Genomic DNA, 24,115 nt, shown 5'->3' on the forward strand with positions numbered 1-24,115 from the left:
GGCACTGCTCTCAGGCACACGGGCTTTTTGCAGGGAGGACAGCAGTTTATATCCTCCAGTCAGGGCTGACTCAGCTTCTCTCCATCCCCACTCACCCCCTCTTGAGGCTGCAGAACCTTTTCTAGTGTCACCAGCATAGTCTGTCCTCAAAGGTCTGGGCCTTGCTGCCCCCATGCCGTGGCCATCTGTTCACGGATACTTTGTTGGAAGGTCTGGGCATGCTCACAGGTCAATGACTCAACAGGGAGCTGGCAGGCCCTTCCTGCCAGGGCAGGACATCACAGATGCTGGGCATTGACTTGAGGACCAGACCGTGGGATTGGATGCTTCGCCTGAAGAAGATCTCTTGTTCAGGTGGGAAGCACCTGGCACAGGGCCTGGCATGTAACAGCATCTGCCCGGTGAATATTTGTTGACCTAAATGTAAATGAGCACTAATCCTTTGTCTATGAATGGTAATTTTGGGGCACTCCTTTTGTGCCCTTTAAAGCGTTTTTGTCAGGTGTTCAGACTGTGTTTTTCTTCTTGTTTTCTCATTAAGTTCTAATGCTTTTTCATCTAGCTTCTCTCTGCACGGCATTCTTTGTAATGGTAAAATAACGGAAATGGCTCACGAGAGGGGGTTTGTTAAATCATTCAGGGGCTCTCTTCCTCCAAAGCCCATCCGCCAATACACGTTAAGAACCTCTTTTCTGGAAGGATCCCAACAAGACACCAACAAGCATGGTCTCTGGATCGGTGGAATTCTGGGTGTTCTTTATGAATTCTCTATGAACTACTCTTCACTTGGCTGTATCTTCTACTTTTTTTTTTTTTTTTTTCCTGTTCTGAGCACCTATTACTTTTGAACAAGAAAAACTAACCAACAGGAACTGGACTGGTTCTAAACTTCATTTAAAATCTCTCATTTATTTTAGCCAGCTTTATCTAATTGACAATGTTTTTATTTACGAAAATTGCAAATCGGAAAAGAGTTAGTGCTATCAATAACCAATTAGCCAGAAAGCTGAGGCCCAAAGAAGTAAAGTGGTTTATGTGTCCCAGAGAAACAGGCAGGCAGGAGCAGAACTCAGGCCCTGACTTGCGGATGGGTGTTCTTTCCCTCACATCACCCCCTTCCCTTCCCTCTGGGAGCCTCTTACAGCACCCGCGCTCTCTCTCTCTCTCTTTCTCTTTCTCTCTAAGTCAACAATGCAGGGGCGTCTCAGGCATCCATGGCCTCACAGGCTGGACATTCCATCCCACTGTGTGAATGGATCTGTGTGGATTCCAGAGAGTGGACAGAGCCATTAGACCAGGCAGCCTCACATCTGCCCTTACTTCCTGTAAAACCACAGTGAGCTGCACATCAAATGCACAGAACCACTGGCAGAAGTCCTGCCTGCCTGGCCACTTTGAAAGTCTGCTACTGGGCCATCTGCAAAGGCTGCAGGCAAGCCTACGCCATTTCTGCACGTGGGACATTTTCTCAGGAGGATCCAGGTAATACCAACAAGTCTTCCATGGACGCTTCCTTCAGGCAGGCTATGGCTTGCTCTGGGCCAAGTGAAAGGAGTGGGACCCTTCTCTAGGGGTCCTTGCCATGCTGGGCTGGGCTTGGGGCAGGGCTCTAGCCCTTTTCCATTTGGACAGGACCCAGGGGAGGGAAATGTGAGCACGTCCTTGACGCACCAGAGCTGATACCAGCAGCTCCAGGCTCTGCAGAAGCCCCATGGCCCTGGCTGGCTGTAATGCCTGGGAGATGCACAGGGTGAATGGATCTCAGGTTTCACAGCTAAGAAAGGAGCCTGAGGATTTTTTTTTTTCCTGGCATCTGGGCAGCTGAGTCCATGGCAGGTGTTCGGGTGCCCTAAGGTCAGCCTGGGATACCTTTTGTCTTGGAGCCCTGGTCTGTGGTGAGGAGTGTCTCTGGGCTAAAATGATTCACGGAGGTGGCTCCTGGGCCAAGGTGTCTGCTGGGAGAAGGTACATTGGAAGAGAAATGGAGAAATTCTGAAGCCAGAGGATGGGGGACTTGAACCTGAAATATTGACAGCTTCTCAAGGCCCACATTGAGGATTTCTTGCTACATCTTATCAGGGAAAAACAAGCAGGCACTTACACGATCAAATCTTAAGAACAGACTGCATACAAACCATCAAAGAGGTATAGATCTTTAAAAAACCTTTAATGACTTTTCAAAAAAATACAAAAATATTACATGTTCATTATAACAAATTCAAGGGAATTCCCTGGCGGTCCAGTGGTTAGCACTCGGCGCTTTCACTGCTGGGGCCTGGGTTCAATCCCTGGTTGGGGAACTAAAATCCTGCAAGCCGTGCGCCTCGGCCAAAAAACAAACAAACAAATCAAATAATATATTAAGGAAGAAGTAAAAATAACTCCATTCTCCTGAAGAGGTACAAAGTAAAATAAGGTATCATTTTTAGAACTACCAGATTGGCAAGATTAAAAAGAATGGCAATATCCAGCACTGGCAGAGGTGTAGGTCAGGGTTTTTCAACCTCAGCACAACTGACACGGCTTAAGGGATTCCTTGTGCCCCACACTTTAAAATTCCCAAGGCAGCAGGACTTCCCTGGTGGCGCAGTGGTTAAGAATCTGCCTGCCAATGCAGGGGACACGGGCTGGAGCCCTGGTCCGGGAAGATCCCATATGCCGCAGAGCAGCTAAGCCCGTGCGCCACAACTACTGAGCCCGAGCTCTAGAGCCCGCGAGCCACAACTACTGAAGCCCACGTGCCTAGAGCCCGTGCTCCACAACAAGAGAAGCTACCACAGTGAGAAGCCCGCGCACCGCAATGAAGAGTAGCCCCCGCTCGCCGCAACCAGAGAAAGCCCACGTGCAGCAACGAAGACCCAATGCAGCCAAAAACAAACAAACAAACAAATAAATAAATTTAAAGAAAAAAAAAAGACTCCGTACTTCCACTACAGGGGGCACGGGTTTGATCCCTAGTTGGGGAACTAAGATCCCGCATGGTGCACAGCATGGCCAAAAAAAAATGTTTTTGAGGAATATTTTGTGCCATGGAAGATGCTTACAATAGTTAATGAAAACAGAAGCAGAATATAAAACTGTACACGTAGTTTATCAGCAATAAAAATACATACATTTAGGGAATTCCCTGGCAGTCCAGTGGTTAAGACTTCACATTTCCACTGCAGGGGGTGCGGGTTCGATCCCTGGTCGGGGAACTAAGATCCCACATGCTGTGCGATGCAGCCAAAAAAAATAAAATAAAATTTAAAAAAATAGATACATTTAAAATAATAATAATAATAATAGCAGCTAACATTTGTTGGACACTCACCAGGAACCTGGTAGCGTCCTATCAAATCACTCACTCGATCCTCTCCAAGCCCTCTGAGGTGGGTCCTATCATTAGCCCCATTTTTCAGAGCAGTAAATGGAGGCACAGGGGTTTGGGCAGCATGTCCAAGGCCACACAGAGGGGTGGGTGTGGTGAAGCTGGACTTCTAACAGAGCCAGCCTGGCTCCTACGCACATCACAGCACTACGACAAAATGCTGACACTGGTCATCCCCGGGTACCGGTAGTGGGGGAGGAAGGCTGATGGCTGCTGCAGGGCCACCCAGGGCTTCTCCCCACAGAACCTGAATCCTGTGCAGAGGGGCGTGGAGGGATCACAAACGCGCGGCATCTGATGGCGGCGCCCCAGAGAGGCCGCCTGCGAACTCCTGGCACCTGGGAAAGGCTCTGTCCGCCGTCTGATGAGGCCTGGCTGTTCAGCATTCCCTTTTGCTGAGTGAGCTTTCTGATATCCTTCCAGTAAATTCGTTTTCCACGCAAGCAAGTCAGAGTGGATTTCTCTCTTCTCTGACACAGGCTCATCCAGGGAGTGAATGAGGTGAGAAGCGTGGTGCGGCGAGGCCTGAGGACCGCAGACGAGCAGAAGAGCAGCCTGGGGAGGAGACGGAGCAGGACAGGCGGCGAGGACGGCCCTGGGCGCAGGGACCACAGAAGCTGGAAGGGGAGTGAGTTAAGGAGGAGGCTACGACCAGCGTCAGACAGTGCTCAGAACTCGAGCAACATAAGGGCTGAGAAAGGGGCCGTTGGATTCAGCAGCAAGGAAGTCACTCCTGCCCTTGGCCAGAAGCGTTTCAGTGAGGATGGAAGTCTGGTTGCAGCAGATTGAACAATGAGAATCAAAGGAGAGACACTGACTATGGTCTAATGGGGAGAAAAAGGACGGGAACTCTGGGGGAATCCAGGTAGAAAGGGGCTTTGTGGGTTTGGGTTTTGTGGGGTTTTTTGGTTTGTTTTGTTTTTGTTTTTTTAAATACAGGAGAAGACATAATGTATGTGCTCATGTACAGAAAAAATGGTGTGAGTTTCCAGAGAAGGTGCAAGAGACAGGAACCAAAGTGACGTTACAGTGGGGGCTGGTCTTGGAGGGAAGACACTTTAAGGAGGTGGGAAGGGAAAAGAATGGCGGTAGAGACAGGCAAAGGCGAGAGGACGAAGACCAAGATCTCAGATGGCATCTGAGGGCACAGGAGCACTCTTTTGGTGAAAGCTTTTCCTTTTCCCTCAGGCAGAATAAGATGCTCACGAATTATAGGTACAGGTCAACCCTTGAGCAGGCGGCAGACTGGCTTGGAGCACAGGCAGGGCAAGGAAAGAATTCCTGGGAGTTGAGGCTGAGCCAGGAAACCGTGACACAGCAGCTCAAATGGAGAATAAGTTGAAGACTCTCATCAAGACACAGCTTCATTCAAATTTAAAAAACCAAACCCAGCCATTGTGCTGTTGGCAGATATAATAAGTATGAGAGCCTAGAAGCTTAGCTCAACAGCTTCAGAACAGGGCTCTTTAAATCTGCCGCGGCTGTTGTCTGGCGAAGGTAAGATACTTCAGGATTCAAAAATCAGAACCCAAGGTCCACGGTACAAAGTCTGGCTCCGCCCCCCCCGCCCGCCCCCCCCCCCCCATTCTCTGACCTGCTTCTCTTGCTGTCCTGTATACCTTTTCAGTGTTTCTTTATTCAGACACAAGTAATACAAATATATATTCTTAGCTCACATCTTGGTTTTTTGTTTGTTGTTTACTTACTGTATCTTGGAGAGCTTTCCTCAGTCCACAAAGAGCTTCCTCTGTTTCCAGCTACCTAGTACTTCTGCATGGGGCCGCACCACGGTTTCTGTGCCCGGTCCTGTACAGATGGACACCTGGGTTGTTTCCAATTTTTTGCTCTTACAACCAATGCTGCAATGGCTAACCTTTTACATAAGTCATTGCATAGATGTACAAATGTCATCTACAGGGTGGATTCCTAGACTTGTCATTTCACAATCCCTCCAGTAATATCTGAGAGAGCCTGTTGCCTACTGCCCACCCCCTACTTCCAACCCCACCGAATGTGCTGTCAGACTTTGGAATTGTTGCCAGCCAGATAGGTTACAATTGGTATCTCTGTGCACTTTTAACAAGCATTCATTTTTTTGAAGACTGAAAGTAAGCATCTTTTCATATGTTTGAGAGTCAGTTGTATTTCTTTTTTCGGCGAACTATCTGTTCATGTGCTTAGCTCCTTTTCTCTATTTTGCTGCTGCAAAAGTTCTTAACCTTGGGTCTTTTTCAGAGGGTCCTGTGACTCCGATAAGGTTAAGATTTATGGGGTAAAAAGAACAGTCACCCTAATCCAATACATATCTCGTGTTACACATAGAGGTTTTTTTTTTAGTTTTTATAACATTTTATTGAAATTTAATACATATACAGAAAAATGTACCTATGTGTTATAGCTTGATGAATTTTCACAAACTGAACACATTCCTATAACCAACATCAGATCAAGAAACAGTATTACCAGCACCCCAGTAGCTCTTCTCAATAATCCCTTCCTGTCCTCACCATTTACAGATTCTTTTCTTCTGTAGCTTTACTGGTTGGTTCTATTTCTTGGCCTTAATACCTTCCTGATGTCATCATACAGTTTAAATTGCAAAGATGAATGAAAATTTGAGCTAGAAGGCAAGTGATTCATAACTCTCAGTCTTCAACAGTTTTGAAAACCCACTCTACTCTGTAAAGGGTTTTATCACACTTAAGGAAGAGAATCTGCGATCCTAGCGCTTCCCCTGATGGTGATCAATAGTTACCAGGAAAAGCCTCCCATCCCCTCTCCAGGCCCTGAGGATTGAGTCCTGGGACTCAAGCTGCTGCAGATTTAACCAGAACCAGTGCCTAGAGGGACAGAGTGAGGTCACTTATCAAGGCATCCCGAAGTTCCCATTCCCTCCCCTTTCTGTGAGCCAATATTTGAGGAAGGCAACTATCAACTATCAGCATTCCCTTTTGTTAAGTGAGCTTTGGGGGCTATCATAATAGCTTTGGGGGCTATGAATAGAATGACAGGAAAACACAGTTAATCTCCACTTCCCCACCTCTCGCTTATTCCTCCCCAAACAAGAGACTGTTGTGACGGGTGCTGCTAAAATCAGCTGTCAAAGGAGCCAACAGCCCCCAGTTAGAGGTCTCAAAAGCCAGTGGGCAACTCTAATTATTTATTGAGCAAGATGATTGATTGACTGACGGATTCTCTCATTCAGTAGATTCTGCGGCAGACCCTGTGCCGGGTACCAGGGACACAAGATGCAGCCCTGCCTATGATGGAGGAAGTGTGAGGTGCTATGGGAGCACACAGCGTAGGGACATTTAACCTACATACCCAGGGTGAATGGGGCTCAGGGGGAGAATAGGGGAAAGTTGGGGGGAAATGTGCTTCTTGCCCTCTAGAAGCTTAGAATCAAGCTGGAGACACAAGAAATGTATGGGTAAAAGGCTAAAAATAACTTGAGGAGGTACCTGGAGTCCCAAATGACATTATTTCTGGAGTCCTGGAGATGGGGAGGGCCCCTGGGCTGACAACGCTGACAGGTGGTAGACGAAGGAGCTAGAGGCCCTTCAGTTGTGGTGAAGGGCGAAAAAAAGACCTACCACCGTCCAGGGTAGGTCCTTAGGGTTACAGGTCCAAGAACTCTGCTGTGCCAGGGTACCCAAAGCTGAACTCAATAAATTTTGGCTGGTGACCTGTAAACCTGATGCCAATTTATTCATGTGCAGAAGGGAAGATACCTTCCCCACAACTGGAACGCTTACTGCTCGCTTCCCAGGGTTCCCCTTGTTTCCTTCCTCGTGGTACTTCTCACCTCTCTGTGGGGGCCCGTGCCCTCCCCTGTGGCTTCATCGGCCACCTGTGTGCTGACTCCACAATCTCTTTCCAGTCCGAATCTCTCACTTGAACTTCGGACCCATATCTCTTCCCGTTCCTTGGATACCTCCTCGTGGCTGCCCTGCAGATCTCTCAAGGTCAAAGTGTCTAAACTGAGCTCATCATTTAGAGGTACTACGTCACAGGAAGGCACAGCCCGTGTGAGAGCAGACTCCAGACTGAGTGCCTTGGTTCAAATTCCAGATCCATCGCTAACCAGCTGAGTGACCTCACGCAAGTTAACTTAACTTCTCTTGGCTTCAGTCTCCGCATCTGGAAACCGAAGATGATAAGGATAATCTTATAGGACCCTGATGAGAAATAGAATGAGTTTTCTGACACAGAGGAAAAGCTATAAAAGTATTAGCTTTTATTATGATCCTCCATTTAAATGTGGTTCTTCATCTCTTCCCTGTCAACTGGACTCAATGTTACATTAGAAATAGGCAACAATACCCATTCGGTTGCTAAACTAGAAAGCGAATTGTCCTCATCGACTTTCTCTCCCTGCCCCTTCTGTTCATATCCAATCTCTTATCAAAGCCTGTCTATACAACTTTCAATCTGTTAACTTGCTTTCCATTCCTATGGCCACGTGCTTTCAGACCACTGTGCCATCCATGCTGAAACCAGAGTTATCTTTCTAGAATAAATTCAGTCATTTCTCTTCTCTTCCATAGCTCCCACGATTCTTAAGATAAATCCTGTGACGTGATTCCCATTTTCATCTGCATTTCAAACTCCTTATGTCTAAAAATAAACTCTCTACCCAGTGCCCAAATCTGTATTCTCCTGGATTTCCCTCCTCAGTAAATAGTGCCACCTATTGGCCACTCATTCACTCAGGCTGGACAGCTCTCGGACCAGCAGGCCCTGGCAAGTCCCGCTAATCTCTTTAGACTCTGTGGCCTCCTATTGCCCTCCAGCCATTGTTTCAGTTCTGGTCTTCACTCAGATCATTTCCAGTGTCTTCTAGCTGGCCTCCCTCCCCATCTACTTTCTAAGAGGCTTCCAGCGTGAAATAAACTGCCCACGGGCACATCACCATTTTGCTTAAGGACACAATCCCAGCTCCTTAACACGATTCTCTCCTTGAGTGGGCTTGGACTCTCTCTCTGGTCTCATCCCATCCCTTCCCACTTCCCGGGTCAATACCTGACATTCCAAACCCAGTTACAGCACCTCCTCCAGGAAGCCTTCTAGGAGACACCCGCTGCACCTCCAGGCCAGCTAGGCAACCCTTCTGGGTGCCCACATTGGCGTCCTGTGCCTCTGTTTCCGCTGGGGGTCCCAACTAGCCCGTGAGCTTCTCAAGGGCTTCTGAGCAGCACTGGGTAAGCTGCAGGTACTCAGCAAGGTTGTGCAAAGAACAAGAGGGAACTGAGGACACGAAAGGCACCGTGGTCCCACAGCAGAGCCGAGCCGACTAGGACACAGCTCTCTTTACTTGCCATCTTCCAAAATGATCAACACACATGGAATTCCCACTACCACACTGCTTTGGCAGCAGGAAGTGTTTTGTAACAGGATAATTGTGGGGATCAAAAATATTCAAATAGTTTCTCACACATAGTGAACACTCAATGCTTTTATTCAACAAGTAATTACCAAGTGCCAGCTTGGTGCCAGACTTTTGGCCCTGGGGATAGACTGTATTGCCAACCACTCTAAGACATTACCATTTTAAAGACTCACCATTTACTATAGGTATAATAAATGCTACCAATTAAATTAGGACAGTCGATCAGAAGATGCATCCAGATTTTCGGAGTCCTGAATTGTGGGAAAATGTGCACCTTAGATTCAATGAAAAAAGTAGTGATGAACAAAAGAGACGAGGTCTCTGTTCTCAGGTAGCTTCTATTCTAGTGAGGGAAGTGATAATAAATATACATTGTCAAATAGTGATAAGTGCTATAATGAAAAATAAAGCCAAGTAAAGGGATGCAGCATGAAGGGGGCTACTAGGGTGGCCTGGGAAGGCCCCTCTGGGGAATTGAAATGAGCAGGCAAGGCACATCTAGCTGGATCACAGTTCCAAACCCTGGGCAGCCAATTTCCTCAAGCCCAACAGTATATCTCAGGTAGAAGCGGGTATCCCTGATCTAGTCAGGGTGTGAAAGTGGTAGCGGGGTTGAGGATAAGAAAAGTGGTGTAACTCAGTGATCAGGAAGGTGGGTGTAGAGTCAAGACGTCTAGATTTGAATCCCAGTTCTGCCATTTACAAGCTGTGTAACCTTGGGCAAGTTACCTAACTGTTCTGAGCTTAGTTTCCTCAGTTGTAAAATGGACATAATAAAAGCACCTGTTTTACGAGTTGGTTCTGAAAATTCAACGAGACAAACCTTCTAAATCGACACAAAGGATCATCATCATCACCATCTTCCACTCCATTTTAAAAATATCAAGGTAAGCAATAAATTAATTTATTTGAGCCTTAAAACATAAGAAAAGGCTATCTTCCAGATTACCAACTTGTAGGATGGCAGCCATATCATTGGGGGAAAAAATTTTTTTTTAAGGCTTTGAACTTACCTTCCCCAAAGTTATTTTTTAAAATCAAAAGTTACCTTCCTATATAAATTGATTGCTTTTGCAGTATAATTTGATGGAACTAGGTTTCCTCTGTTCAATCACTTATAAGGTTCATGTAACAAGAAGGAAGTATACTGTTAAAGGAATTTTACAGCTACCATAGCTTTCTGGTTAGATGGCATTACTATGTGCATTAAGTTAATACCAAGACAGTTTCCTGAATATAGTCTCCACATAAGTTCAGGGCTTTTTCTTTGGCTGGAAAGATCCTGTGTCGCTGATGTAGGAGCGCAGATCGGGTTTTTTGTTCCCTCAGGTCACGTTTTGTGGCTTCTCTCTCTCATTGTCAAGAGGTACCACACAGTGATCAGGCCTATATCTAATGACTTGAAATTTCCAGCCACATCAGGTAGCGTGAGTTAACAGACTTTATTCCCAAGAGGTTCTCGCCTTCCAAATACTCCCAGATCAATGAGCCACATCCTCAGAAAGCACCCAACTTTATGATGGAGACATACTTACCTAAAACAAAGCATTTTAAGACGTTTTAGTTTTCAGGATTTTAACGCCGTATGGGTGGAAATAAGGTAAAATGAAGAATTCACCAAAACTGTACGTAGCTAGGAACTAACTAACCAGGAACTGTGTTAGGCTTTGGGAATTCAACTGATCTAGATACAGTCCTTGCCCTCAAGGATGTGTGGTTTTACCCGAAGGAATATTTTCAAATGACAGCTTAAAAACATGTATTTGGTCTTGATGAAATTCCCTTGGCATCTTCTGATGGAAAAAATGCACCATATTTCCCCTTTTTTTTTGGCACACCACACAGCCTGTGGGATCTCTGTTCCCTGACCTAGGATTGAACCCCGGCCACGGCACTGAAGGTACCAAATCCTAACCACTAGACCACCAGGGAAATCCCAATACTTTCCTGTTGCTTATTCTTTTATAAGAGATGTTGAGAGATGGGCAGCAGTGGGTGACCAGGCTTTTGAGACTGTTTAAATCCTGACTCAGTCACTTCGTAGTGCTGTGTGACATAGAACGGGAACTAGAACAAGATATCTAATATCTGGGTCCCAGTCATCCTCATCTGTAAAATGTGTAAAATCACAGGAATATTAAATGTGCGAACATGTGCATGGCTGCTGCATAGTACAGGGTAGTCGTTATTAGCATGATTAGGTTTGATGTTGGAACTTCACAATTAACAGGACGTTTTCTTTTTTTTTTAAATAAATTTATTTATTTTATTTACTTTTGGCTGTGTTGAGTCTTCATTGCTGCACGCAGGCTTTCTCTATCAGCAAGCAGGGGCTACTCTACATTGCAGTGGCTCCTCTTGCTGCGGAGCACAGGCTCTAGGCACCGCGGGCTTCAGTGGTTGTGGCTCGCGGGCTCTAGAGCGCAGGCTCAGTAGTTGTGGTGCATGGGCTTAGCTGCTCCGCGGCATGTGGGATCTTCCCGGACCAGGGCTCGAACCCGTGTCCCCTGCATTGGCAGGCGGATTCTTAACCACTGTGCCACCAGGGAAGTCCCAATAGGTTTTTTTCATCCCTTGTCAGTTACTGAGCCTCTCCTATGAACAAGAAGGATTTAAAATGTTTTACCCAGGGACCACGACATGCTTTAACAACCTTATCCAATGACCTGTAGATTCCATTCCCAGGCATTCCAAGATCTGGCTGTAGTTAAGTTGAATATACTAAGCTATTTTCAGCAGCCTATCTGGTTAGGTGATTACAGCTAAGGTATTGGGGAGTGGGAGGGTCAAGTTTTGGTTCAGGTGACAACCTCACACAAAGGTTGGGCCGTAACCAACTCTAGCCCATTCTACTGAGGAAAGCCATCTTTTCCTATAAAGCTCGGAGAAGTGCAGACGTGGAGCTGCGGCGTGGTGAGTGAGGAGGGGCACAGCTAGCGCAGCAGAACCAGTCTTGGTGTTGGAGGGAGTGGCAGCTTGTTGCTCAGCCCACCCCTTCTCTGCCCGCCATCTGAGCAACCGTCAGAGTCATACAAATGGAAAAGATCCCTAAAAATAACCTACTTAGGTGAACTGTCCAAAACTTTTTGCAAAATTTAGTACGCATGTGCGTTTCTCTGTCGAGGTGTTCTACAGTTCTCACCGGATTCTCAAAGGAGTCCACGCCTGAAAAAAACGAGATTCGCTGAAACAGTCCAAGGTCCTCACTTGACGGAATGGAGAAACTGAGGCCCAGAGGGGGAAACGCAGTTGCCTCAAGTCAAACAACAGGCGTATTAAAGCGAAGGCATTTCAGTTCCAATTCCGGCGTCACGTTCACGGTCCTGACCGTGTCCGATACTTCCTTGCGTCTCTGCAGCCCTGGAAGATCCCCGGGAGTCCAGGGTTGGTGTCGGAGCCCTGGAGATGTCGCAGGCCGTCCAGATTCGAGCATCGAGGAGGCTTGGGCCAAGCGCTCAGACGGGCTCCGTCGCTGTGAAAATCCCCCCACCCTGGCCTCACCCCGCGGAATTCCGCAGCCTCGCTGACTCCAGGTGGAGCACCAAGCACAGGGAGACCCGGGGAAGTGGAGGCAGCTCGGCAGCGAAGGACAACGCCCACCCACTCACCTGACCGAAAGGAGGAAGGAGGCACACCCCAAAACCCGTTCCATAGAGAACCCTTTGCGGGGGGAGGGGCGAGTGAAGAGAATAACAGGAAATAACGTCAGGCGCACGTGCTTCGCGAGGGGCGGGCGTCAGGCGTTTGAGAGGCGCGGCCACCGCCCCGCGCCTGCGCAACTACGGCCTGCCGCGTTGCCTAGTCACTGGGGTGGGAGGAGCACGAACAGGGGGCGGGGCGCGTGTCTGAGTGACGCAGGCGCAGTGCGACTCCGGAGGCGCGGGTCGCCCCCTCCGCGGATTTAGATCCGGGTCAGTCAGGCGCCGCGATCGGGGAGAGACGATCTGAAGTGACCGGACTGGCTCACCGGAGCGCCCCTGCTGCGAGGAGGTGCGTGCCCAGACGTGACTGGGAGGTGCCGCGGCCCCGCGTCTCGGCCTCCAGGCCCGGTCTGGCCGCGGGCGGCTTCCTCTGGGCGCTCCTGCCTCGCGTCGCGTCGTTCCCCCAGCGCTGGCTGCCTGGGCTGGGCAGGGCCTGCGCTTCTCCGCGCCCCCTCCGCTGCTGCGGCCTGGCCCTGCCCGAGCTCCGCTCTCTCGCCCCTTCCCGCCTCTGCTGCCCCCGCCCCGTCCCTCGCCTCCGCCCTCTCCCGCTCGTCCGTAGCTTCCCCTTTTCGCCGCCCTTTGCCCCTTCCCGCTCTTTCCCGCTAGTTCCTGAGCCCCAGTCTCGTTGTGTGCCTCTTCGGCGCTGCCCCCGCCTCCTCCTGCATCCCTTGCCTATTGGCCTGACCCAAGTCTCTCATTCTGGCCCGGGGAGTATCCTCAAGGGGCAGCTTTCCAGCGGGAGACCCCGGGCGGGCACAGCTAGGGCCCTGGACAGCTCCCCTTTCTCCGAACCCCCCAGGTCCCGACCTTTCCCCCCATGTTTAACCACGACCGATCCAGTTTCTGGGTAAAAAGAGTTAACATCGTGCTCTTGCACCGAGAGTGTAGGGGTTGAGTCAGTAGAGAGAAGCGTGAACGTGTTTTGTCTCGGGGGCCGATTGTTGCAACTTAGTCTTGCTTGCATCTTCCAGAGTTGATGGACGCGATTTTCTTTCCCGGATTCCACGCTTCTTGGTGGGCAGGGAAATTTTCTAAATCTTTAACATTGTGATGACAGGCTTACGCGCAGATCCTTTATTGATCGTTCTCAGGTCTTTTCAGGGTCCTGGCAATTTGGACCTAGGCTTGAGGTTCAAAGAGGTTTTGGTTAAAACTGCAAGATGTAAATAAGATTGTGAGACATACTCTTCGCTGAAAGTCAGAGAAAATCAGGAATTTGCCCTTTTGATGGAGGAACTTAAAAGAATTTTGTGTTTTTTGAAAGGTTAGGGAAAATCCGAGGCCCCTTGTGATTTGACTTAAAACAAAGTAGAAGTTTGATCTTTGGGGGGATTGTTCAATTTCAAGAAGTTAGAGCAGTAAAAACTGCAAGAACGCCTCCCACAAATTTAATATTAATGAAGAAGGGCAAATCAGGTACATGTTTCCCGGAGTTAGTTGTACAGCTCTTGATTTGAGTGAATGGGAAGCTGGGAAGAGGGAGGAGCGTAATAAGCTTTTTTGTAATTACAAACATGCTCTGATTTAGCTCTTAACGGTCATGCCTAAGAGTCACCTTTGCCCTGGGTTAATATAACTGAGGGAAAAGGTGAGTAATCAAAATGCTGGAAGTCTGAGAATAGTTTAGTTGGAACTTCATTCCTAAAGTTTTAGTCTGTAGCCAGTTTTATTTTGGTCTGTTTTGGTTTTTAACTGATGGATCTTTTAGTGTGTCAACAAGAATGTTAGCTAAGTTTGTATTAAGATCTAGAGGTCACCTGCAGTAATGTTAAGTTAACACTGTATAATTAAAAGTTCCGTGTTTGGGTGCAGAGCATCTTAGCACAGTGTTAGGGCAGGAATGAGATTCCAGTCCTTACAGGAATAGGGTTCACAGTCCTGGTGTCAGGTTCTCCCTTGTATCTGCCTTGTATCCCCGTATTCTTCAGCAGGAAGAATTTGTTTATAGACTACAGAAGCACCCTTTTAGATGCTGTGGAGCTTCAAAAATAATAGAATATGTGATCTTTGCTCACCCCTCTCCCCAAGTATATAGAACATTATTGTGTATCTGGGAGAGGATCCTCCTCTGAATCGCGAAGAGTTAGGAACCAGTGAAATGTGGAACTGATAATGTTTCCTCAAATTGATGTACTGGTTAAGTAAACCAGCAAAATACATATGGGGAGTGTATTTAAACTTTTTGTCTTAAGAAGTTGAGGTGAAAGCTAGCTGAATTCTTTTGAGACTGTTTTCAGTGCTCCCCAGAGAGATCTGCCTAAAATACCTTCTACACATTAATAAATGAAACAAATAGTCTTGATCGCTTCTTAATTTTGCCACTGGTACTACATGGTTACATTATATCAAACATGTTGTGACACCGTGACCTGTAGAATATTAGAGGTCTCACAATAACATCAAACCCACCCCTGAGAAATGAGCAGATGTAGAATCAGAGAGGATCCAAGGATCCACAGAGAGGCACTGCTCCCTCTGAGAGTGCCTAAGGGCACTCTAGAAATAGAGAAGGTACGGTGAATTCTTTGCTTCAAAATTCCCCATCTTATATTTTTTGTTTTACTTTTTTCTTTCTGATTCCCTGTGATATGTTTGTAGAGACTGATTTATGCTTTGTTCAGGATGTGGTATTAAGAAATTTTTTACCCTGAGTAAAAAAAAAAATGGGAGACTAGAGTCAAAGAATTTATTAACTTCTCTATTGTATCTCTTGTTGCTTTCGTTGGTCTCTCTCCCCTGCCTCCCCCCCATCTTTTTTTTTTTTTTTTTGGTTTAAATATAAAAATCAAGGTAGAAGAAATGGAGAACTTTGGTTAATCAAGCTAGTTAAGTGGAGATCATTTAAAGGCACATCTGTAGAATAATAATTTCAGTTTTTTTCCTTTACTTTCTACCTCTTTCTTTTAGCTAATTTTGTTTTAAGTTTGTTTTTGAGTTGCAAGTATAGTTCATCTATTCTTGTAAGAAAGTATTTGAAGCTAAAGAAAACAAAGGTTGAGTGTGGAGTAAGCAGTATCATTGAAACGTGCTTGCAATCCTGCCTTAGTAATGGTAACATCTTGATACATGGGTATGAATATTAATATGAGTATAAATATTGATATCTGGGTCAGGATTGCTTTAGAGAAATGCTATCATGTGTCACAAAGTTATTCTTACCTGAAATATTTAGAGCTGGATGAGACAAACACTCAGTAGTGTCTTTTTTTTTAAAATAAATTTATTTATTTATTTTTGGCTGTGTTGGGTCTTCGTTGCTGCGCGCAGGCTTTCTCTAGTTGCGGTGAGCCGGGGCTACTCTTCGTTGCGGTGCGTGGGCTTCTCATTGCAGTGGCTTCTCTTGTTGTGGAGCACAAGCTGTAGGCGTGTGGGCTTCAGTAGTTGTGTCGTGCAGGCTCAGTAGTTGTGGCACATGGGCTTAGTTGCTCCGCGGCATGTGGGATCTTCCCGGACCAGGGCTCGAACCCATGTCCCCTGCATCGGCAGGCGGATTCTTAACCACTGTGCCACCAGGGAAGTCCCCTCAGTAGTGTTTTAAAGCTCAGAGTCCTATAAGTTGAGCTTTTCCCTTATATTTCTGGTGCAGAGGTCATTTTGTCTGTAGGTTTCTAGACTTCTGCAACTGGAGAGATTTCCCCTCCTGTTAAAAAGTATACTTAAACACAGATTTTAGGTGACGTAGTTTCCAAAACTGTAGGATATTGGCATCAAGTATTTGGACAGTTTAAATTCCATCATAATAAATATACTTTTTCTGTATTATTTCACGTGTCTTCTCTTAAGAAATAAAACCTACAGTTTCCTAGTCATTGAAACTTCCTTTTTTTGTTTTTTTTTAGTTTTATTTATTTATTTATTTATTTATTTATTTATTTATTGGCTGTGTTGGGTCTTCGTTTCTGTGCGAGGGCTTCCTCTAGTTGCGGCAAGCGGGGGCCACTCTTCATCGCGGTGTGCGGGCCTCTCACTATCGCGGCCTCTCCTGTTGCAGAGCACAGGCTCCAGATGCGCAGGCTCAGTAGTTGTGGCGCACGGGCATAGCTGCTCCGCGGCATGTGGGATCTTCCCAGACCAGGGCTCGAACCCGTGTCCCCTGCATTGGCAGGCAGATTCTCAACCACTGCGCCACCAGGGAAGCCCAAAACTTCTTTTTAGAAGTAGAAATTTGCTTTTTCTCCCCCTAACAAGCAATGGTAGTATCAGGAATATAGATTTTTAGCAAAAGTATATGTTTGAACTCACTTTTTTTCACTTTGTTCATTTTATTTTTATTTTCTTTTTAGTATTAACGGGAACATTCATAGTAGTGTAAAAACTTTCACAATGAAATCTGAAGCCAAAGATGGAGAGGAGGAGAGTCTACAAACTGCTTTCAAGAAATTAAGAGTGGATGCATCAGGGTAATTAAATATGGAATATATTATTGGGGAATTGTTTACTAGATTTAAATAGACATTTCCTCAGGGGAGCTCTTTCTCTTCTAAAATTTCTTTTTATTTGTAGAAGGTGTCAATATTAATAGTGTGACATTTTACCAAATTCTGTACAGCATTGTTTTACTTATAAAAGAAACTCTTCTGTTAAATTTTGAAAAGTAGGTGCTCATTTGTACTCCAAGGCTGGGGGTTCTTAACTTTGAGGAGGGTTCCCCTTCCCCCTCCCCCCACCTCTTTTTGATCAAACATCAGGCAGTGTCCCATCAGAGAGTTCCTCATAGATCTCTAGGGAATCACAGTATTTTTCACTAAAAGTGAATTGGCTCAACAGGAATCTCTGCAGGCATTGTCGATTTCATGGGCTCTGATTGCTGACCCTATCACTATGGAAACCTCTGTTCATTAGGGTTCTGTCACTGAGATCAATAATCTTGGACCCTTTGGCCAAACTAATTAGAGCACCTGCAGACCAGCTGCTGTCTGAATGTTAATATTTCACCCTTTGCAAAGTGTTCTATGCAGGACTCTTTTCATCCCCCATCTTTGCCCCAGGCCAGAAGAAATCTCAAAGTTTTAATGGATATAAGAATATTTCATTTCATGAATGGAAACTGAACACTCCACAGCAAGGAGTAAATAATGATTGCTAAAATTTATTACTCATTTATTATGCCCTAGACACTGGCTTAAGTACTCTGTACATATCATCTAATCCTTACTGCCAACTTAGAAGATAGGTACTACAGAGTATACCGTATAGTTTACAGAGGAGCTACAGATGAATTAAGTCACTTGCAAAAGGTCACATTGGTAAGAAGTGGTAGAGCCAGGATTTGAACCCAGACAGTTTATCTCCAGAACCTCTGCTCTTAACCATTCTTTTATATGGTACCTTGAAGACAACATGAAGAAATGCATTCGGTACCTGGTGCATGTAAAATTAAATAGTTGTTAGTTGTTGTTATAGCTGTCTGCTTATCGCTAGTACTATTTTTGGCCTACCAAACGAGAGAATTTATGCTAATAGATTTGCACAGTAGCTGTTACAGGTGCTTACATTTGCTTCCATGATACTTCAAATAAGTATCTTCTCCTAGTGATTTTCCAATATGGTCATCTTGCCATTAGAATTGGTCAGTACTTTATAAGCTATTTTGGGAAACAGAAACAAAGCAGAAAAACAAATAGTTCCAGATTGCAGTCTCATAGTGTATTCCTTTGGGATTTCTGGTATAGAAATATATATTTTTTAATCAGGAAAATGCTAGGAATGTATAAATGCACACGTACATGTATCCCTTAATGTATAAATTTATATAACTCTTGATATACAGACTTCTTTCCTGGTGTTTTAAGAAGTTGGAACATAAGCTAGTTCCATGCCCCTAAAAATTACTTGGAACATAAAAAAACTTTTCAAAATACCTGTACAATATATGGTCAAATATTATATATTTGTAGCATGCGCTGTACTTTGACTAAAATTATGGAAAGAGAAGGAGCAGTGGAGAACATTTGAGAAAACCAAATAAGAATACAAGGGGTGAGTCATTACTGTGACTAAGCAGAATAAGACTTGTATAGTGTATCTAGTATGTATTCTAGTTGTTTTGTATTGTTGCTGATTTACTAATGGAACATGTGAGGTACTGACTCATAAAGTAACCAAGCCTTGCCAGGAATTTAGCATGATCCTGTTCAACAGGTTTTGGTTTCTAATGGTATTTGTCTTATCAGGACAAATCTTTATATATTTATTATAAAACAACATAGTCTTTTTCATCAGACGATAACATAATACATGCTTATTATGGGTAAATCACAAAAACAAAAAAAAGGATAAAAAAGGAAGTAAAAAATCACAATTTACCAATACTGCAGTTAATATCTAGAGCATCTGTAATAACAGCGTTCACTTTTTTTACACAGTTGAGATCATAATATACGTACAGGTGTTTATCCATGCTGTTTTCTCTTATGTTACAAGCATAACATAATATTATGTTATAAACATTCTCCCATGTCATTAAAAGTTCTTCGCACTCTTAATTTTTAATAAATTCCTGATATTCCATTGTACAGATTGGCCATAATTTATATAGTACAGTATTTTCAACATTTAAGGTTATTTTAAATTATATTTTAGTGAACATCTTTTTACTTAGTAGATTGTCTCTTTCTAAAGGATATTTATCAACACTACAGCATGTATAGTAGGAGCCCTGTATATGTGTTTATGTATGTGTGTATTGAAAAGGTCCAAAAGAATTTGATGTTAAATGTTAATGTTGGTGACCTCTGGGTTGTGAGATTATAGATGATTCTTTTCTCTCTTTTAAATTTTTTCATCTTCTTTACTGGGAACCCATGTTACTTGTGTAATTTTAAACTGCAGAGATTTAACTCTGAGTAATATTTCAAGTCTATTGGTTGTAAAAATTAGAATATTTTTGTATAAGTTGTATACTGTTTGAAAAAGTATTCATTTAGATTGAGTCTCCTAAAGTCAGATTGAGTCTCCTAAAGTTTTTGCTCCTGAAGTCAGTTTCCATGGCTCTGGTTTGCCCATATAAAGTAAGTGGTCATGTCGTTAGCATTCTCCCTGGACATAAGGCCTGATCTGCCCCAGATAAACAACCTAAAAGTCTATTTATATCCCACTGCTGGTTATACTTAAGAATCATTCTTTGGCTTATGATTTTGCAACTGCGAGCTCTTAGGGATCCTCCAAATTTGGTTTTGGAGGAAAATTTACACTACAAGCTGGGCAATTTTTGAGAAACCCAAACTAGAAAGATAATAAAGGTATTAATACGAGTTGCATTTGGGTTGGTGAGAGCAATACGTTCTCCTCCTTTCATGGTTTTCTAAGCAGTAAACTTTGTTCTTGTCTTCAGGTCCATAGCTTCTCTGTCTGTTGGAGAAGGCACAAGTGTCAGAGCGTCAGTCAGAACAGCAGTGGATGATACCAAACCTAAAACCACATGTGTATCTAAAGACAGTTGGCATGGGTAAGAGCTTCTCATTGCAGATGATTTTTATCCCAACACCTTAACATACTATTGGATTTGCTTTCCTAAATATCCAGAAAAGAATGTTATGATATAGAACCCAAGATGCACTGGTTAAAGAAGATCCTTTCTTCTCATTGTGAATTTGCTGAGACTTGCTGTATAGCCTGGATTGTAGTCAATTTTTATAAATGTTCTATGTGTGTTTGAGAAGAATGGCTCTCCTTTAATCATTCTTAGGTTTTATATATGTCCATTAAATTTAAAAATGTGTTACTTATAGGATCTTTATTCAAATAATTTTTTATTTTGGAAATAATCTGCCTAGTTCTTTAGCTGCTGTTAAGGTACTCCTATTGTTTTTGGTATTCTCCAGTTAGTTGTCCTCCTTTAGTGTGTGCTGCTTTTATCTGTAGATTCTCTTTTTGCATCAATTCAGAAAATTTCTCAGCCATTATCTCTTAAAAAATTACCTGTGTTCCCATTCACAGTATTCTTTCTTTCAGAGACTCCAGACTTTTTATTCTGTCTTACATACCTCTTAACTTTTACATATTTCCAAATCTCTAAGTTTCTGTGCTGCCTTATAGGTCAAGAGTTGGCAAACTTTTTTGGTAAAGGGTCAGAAAATAAATATTTTAGGCTTTGGAGGCCAAGAGGTGAGATCCAGGGATATTTTGTAAGTACTTAAAAAGGGAGAAAACTCCTGCCCTGCCCTGTTTGCTTGATGTTCACCATCCTGGCTGGTGGACACACTTTGTGTTCAGTCGCTGAGACGGTCTCAGGCTGAAATGATGAGCCTGGTGGGATGGGTGGGGAGGGAGCATTGCCAGGGTCAGTTTTACTCTCTGCCTCAGTGGCACCCAGATTCCAGCACGCCCTCTCTCCTCCAGAGAGCCTGGCACAAACTGAGATTCTACCTCTCAGTACCTAGCAATTGTTGACAGCAGAGCCCCAACATGTAGATGGTAGCCAGTGAGGGCCCCAGGCCGTGGTGTAACGCACATGTCTGCTGGCCAGGAAGACAGGCACAGGGAGCGGAGGGAAGAACAGGGGAGAAGGGGGGGACACCTCAGGCGTGTCTGCATGGCTCACAGTTATAGCCTATGGGAGCAGTGTCCATGGGCTGTACAGAAACAGGTAGGGGGCCGGATTTGATTCACAGACTGCAGTTTGCTGACCCCTGTAATAAATAATTCAGATTTATCCTCCAGTATTTTCTTTTCTTAGCTGTATGTATTCTGCTGTTTAGCCCATCTGTTTAGTTTAATTTCAGTTGCAAAGTTTTTAAAGTTCTACTTGGTTCTGTTTTCAGATTTGCTTGGCAATTTTGATTCTTTTTTTCTCTTTGCTCAATTTTTTTTTTTTTAATTTATTTACTATTTATTTATTTATTTATTTATTTTTGGCTGCCTTGGGTCTTCGTTGCTGCGCGCAGGCTTTCCCTAGTTGCGGCCAGCAGGGCCTACTCTTCATTGTGGTGCGTGGGCTTCTCATTGCGGTGGCTTCTCTTGTTGTGGAGCACGGGCTCGAGACGCGCAGGCTTCAGTAGTTGTGGCGCACGGGCTTAGCTGTTCCATGGCATGTGGGATCTTCCCGGACCAGGGCTCGAACCTGTGTCCCCTGCATTGGTAGGCGGATTCTTAACCACTGCCGCACCAGGGAACTCCCTCAATTCTTATTTATTTAAAATTTTATAAAATGTTACCGTATGTCTGATAATTCCCAATATCTGAAAACTTCAGAGAGTCTAAATCTGTTTTTCAGCTGTTCCCAGTGATAGAAATGAATTCTAAATCCGCTCTTCTGTTGAGTAATCACGGCAGAGTGGCTATTTGTAGCATTAGCCCCACAGTGGTACTGAAGCTGCCGTGCTGCATTCAGGGCGTGGAGCACAGCATTGAGGTTTTACAGCATCAGTCTAAGTTGTCTGTGCAGGGTGCTTCTCCAGACCCACTGGTCAAAGGTTCCCAAGCCAAGGGTTGGGCAGGGCAGACAGGTATTCTGTGCCAAATGTTTCATCCAAGAAATGCGATTTAAAACTACCCTTTACCTCTCCTGTTTCTATACCTTGGTAATAAGGAGATGTTGACATTTTTGAGACACAGAGACTTAGGCAGCTTGAAAATAGAGGTAGGCACATCTCTTTGGGGGAAACTTATTTAGACTCATAAACCAGAGAGGTGGCAAATTTCCAACTGTCTTAAAGAATCTCTTTAGGAGACCTCTGTATTCCAACATCTTCCTGTGCATTTTTTTCCTCTTAGGTCTACAAGGAAGTCTTCACGAGGAGCAGTGAGGACCCAGCGTCGTCGGCGTTCTAAGTCTCCTGTCCTTCATCCTCCAAAGTTTATACATTGCAGTACAATAGCTGCTTCTTCCAGCGGCCAGCTCAAGCACAAAAGCCAGGCGGACTCCCCTGATGGCAGCAGTGGGCTGGGAATTTCAACCCCTAAAGAGTTCAATGCAGGAGATTGCTCAACTTCTCTCGATACTCATCACACAGGGGCAGTTATTGAGCCTTTGAGAACTTCGGTTCCAAGGCTCCCATCAGAGAGTAAGGAGGAAGACTCCTCTGATGCTCCCCAGGTCTCCCAAGCAAGTCTCAAGGCCAATGATCTCTCTGACTTTCAATCCGTTTCCAGGCTAAACCAGGGCAAGCCATGTGCATGCATAGGCAAGGAGTGCCAGTGTAAGAGGTGGCATGATATGGAGGTATATTCCTTTTCAGGCCTGCAGAACGTCCCTCCCTTAGCCCCAGAGCGAAGGTCCACGCTTGAGGACTACTCTCAGTCGCTTCACACAAGAACTCTGTCTGGCTCCCCCCGCTCCTGTTCTGAGCAAGCTCGAGTCTTCGTGGATGACGTGACCATTGAGGACCTGTCAGGCTACATGGAATATTACTTGTATATTCCCAAGAAAATGTCCCACATGGCAGAAATGATGTACACCTGAGAGCAAGAAGCTCATTACTGTGCTTTAACCAGTGAAGGGTTGTCAGAGAGATTTAGTTAACGGCAGACCTCGCGGCCGCTTTGGGTGAGAAGACATCTCCTGCTCACTGTGCTTGCAATAAAAACTTTTCTTGGCATCTCAGTTAATCTTCATTCTTTAAATTTAACTCTCTGAGTTCTTACATACCCACCAAGGCAAGCCGATCAAAAGAACAATCCCTCTCATTTAGAACTGTTCCTGGGGGATGAAGAAACAATTGCTTGACTGGTAGCAGTGGGTCTATGGTGAAAGCCTTTGAAAAACAACTTTTCAGCATTTTTCAGATCTGTTTAAGATTTGGGTGCCAAGGAGGATGAAATGTGGTTTTGTACCTGGACTGAACATTTGTCATGCTGTAGTTGCCAGCCCAGAGTATTAGAAGTTTTATGACTGGTTTAAACCAGCTCCGATTTAACGCAAGATTTATTGTGTCTTTAAAGGTTTCCTATGTTATTGTTAAGCCAGAGATCTAAGGTTTAGATTCAATATGAATAAACTAGCTGGCCTGCCCTATATTGTTTGAGAGAATCATTAACCATCACTAAATAAACCCCTGCTGGTGCTCTTCACCCTGAGACATGTCACATGAAGTTTCTTATGTGAGAAGCGACTTCGAGTGGGGCTGCTTCAGTTGGGGGACGGGCTGTGATATTTGAAACTGCTGTGCGTCTTCTCCATCTCCGGCATTTTAGTACATATGGCACGTTTCAGTCACTTGCAGTGTAGATCTCATACTTCGGTTTCAAATGTTCTGGATGGATATTATCTCTTTGTACTGCCCTCCTACCCCAGCAACCCCCAAGGAGAATTTTATACATGCCATATCCAGTATTTAATGGCCAACCAGCCCACAGTTCCCTCCAAAGTTTGGTAAAAAAATCTGTCCTCAGTGTCAGCTGGAGGATGAACCCCTTTCTTTTCCAGGTGGCTCCAAAGTGAATTTTATGTATGCCATGTAACTTAATTCAGACCATCCTAAGCATACCTATCAAATGTAGTGAAAATTTGTCCAGCCATTTTAACGTGTTAACAGAAAGTTTGTTGCACTTTTATTTCGATTACAAAATAGGTTTTACTCTTTACTAAAACATCCCACTAACTGTGGAGTTGATTCATGACAGTGGGGTTTGGGCTTCGTAAATAGGTGATTTGTACTTGGGAGAGGTGGGAAGGGTATGTACTTGAAAAGCCCTGAACTTAAGTAGTGAGAGACC

General features: G+C 44.7%; 1 protein-coding gene and 1 long non-coding RNA gene across 2 annotated transcripts; one reads left to right on the top strand and one right to left on the bottom strand.

Annotated features, from left to right (window-relative positions):
* Window positions 1-11,043: 11,043 nt before the first annotated feature.
* Window positions 11,044-12,473, bottom strand: LOC137750099 (uncharacterized). Its single transcript, XR_011070366.1, has 3 exons — window positions 12,368-12,473; window positions 11,902-12,119; window positions 11,044-11,354 (listed from the first exon to the last, which is right to left on the bottom strand). It is a non-coding gene; the product is annotated as an uncharacterized lncRNA (long non-coding RNA).
* A 170-nt stretch (window positions 12,474-12,643) lies between these two features.
* Window positions 12,644-23,476, top strand: OSER1 (oxidative stress responsive serine rich 1). Its single transcript, XM_068524420.1, has 4 exons — window positions 12,644-12,749; window positions 16,744-16,860; window positions 19,794-19,907; window positions 22,175-23,476. The coding sequence occupies exons 2-4, from the start codon at window positions 16,784-16,786 to the stop codon at window positions 22,860-22,862; spliced, it is 879 nt and encodes a 292-aa protein (XP_068380521.1). The 5' UTR covers window positions 12,644-12,749; window positions 16,744-16,783; the 3' UTR covers window positions 22,863-23,476.
* The last annotated feature ends 639 nt before the right edge of the window (window positions 23,477-24,115 follow it).

The sequence above is a fragment of the Eschrichtius robustus genome, chromosome 16 (assembly GCF_028021215.1).
Source record: "Eschrichtius robustus isolate mEscRob2 chromosome 16, mEscRob2.pri, whole genome shotgun sequence".
NCBI classification, from domain to species: domain Eukaryota; kingdom Metazoa; phylum Chordata; class Mammalia; order Artiodactyla; family Eschrichtiidae; genus Eschrichtius; species Eschrichtius robustus.

What these genes read in the sequence shown, in the direction of transcription:
- OSER1 (XM_068524420.1), top strand. Translation starts at nt 16,784, where the DNA reads ATGAAATCTGAAGCCAAAGATGGAGAGGAGGAGAGTCTACAAACTGCT. An exon ending in TTAAGAGTGGATGCATCAGG is followed by an intron (nt 16,861 to 19,793) that starts GTAATTAAATAT and finishes TCTTGTCTTCAG; the next exon opens with GTCCATAGCTTCTCTGTCTG. An exon ending in TCTAAAGACAGTTGGCATGG is followed by an intron (nt 19,908 to 22,174) that starts GTAAGAGCTTCT and finishes TTTTCCTCTTAG; the next exon opens with GTCTACAAGGAAGTCTTCAC.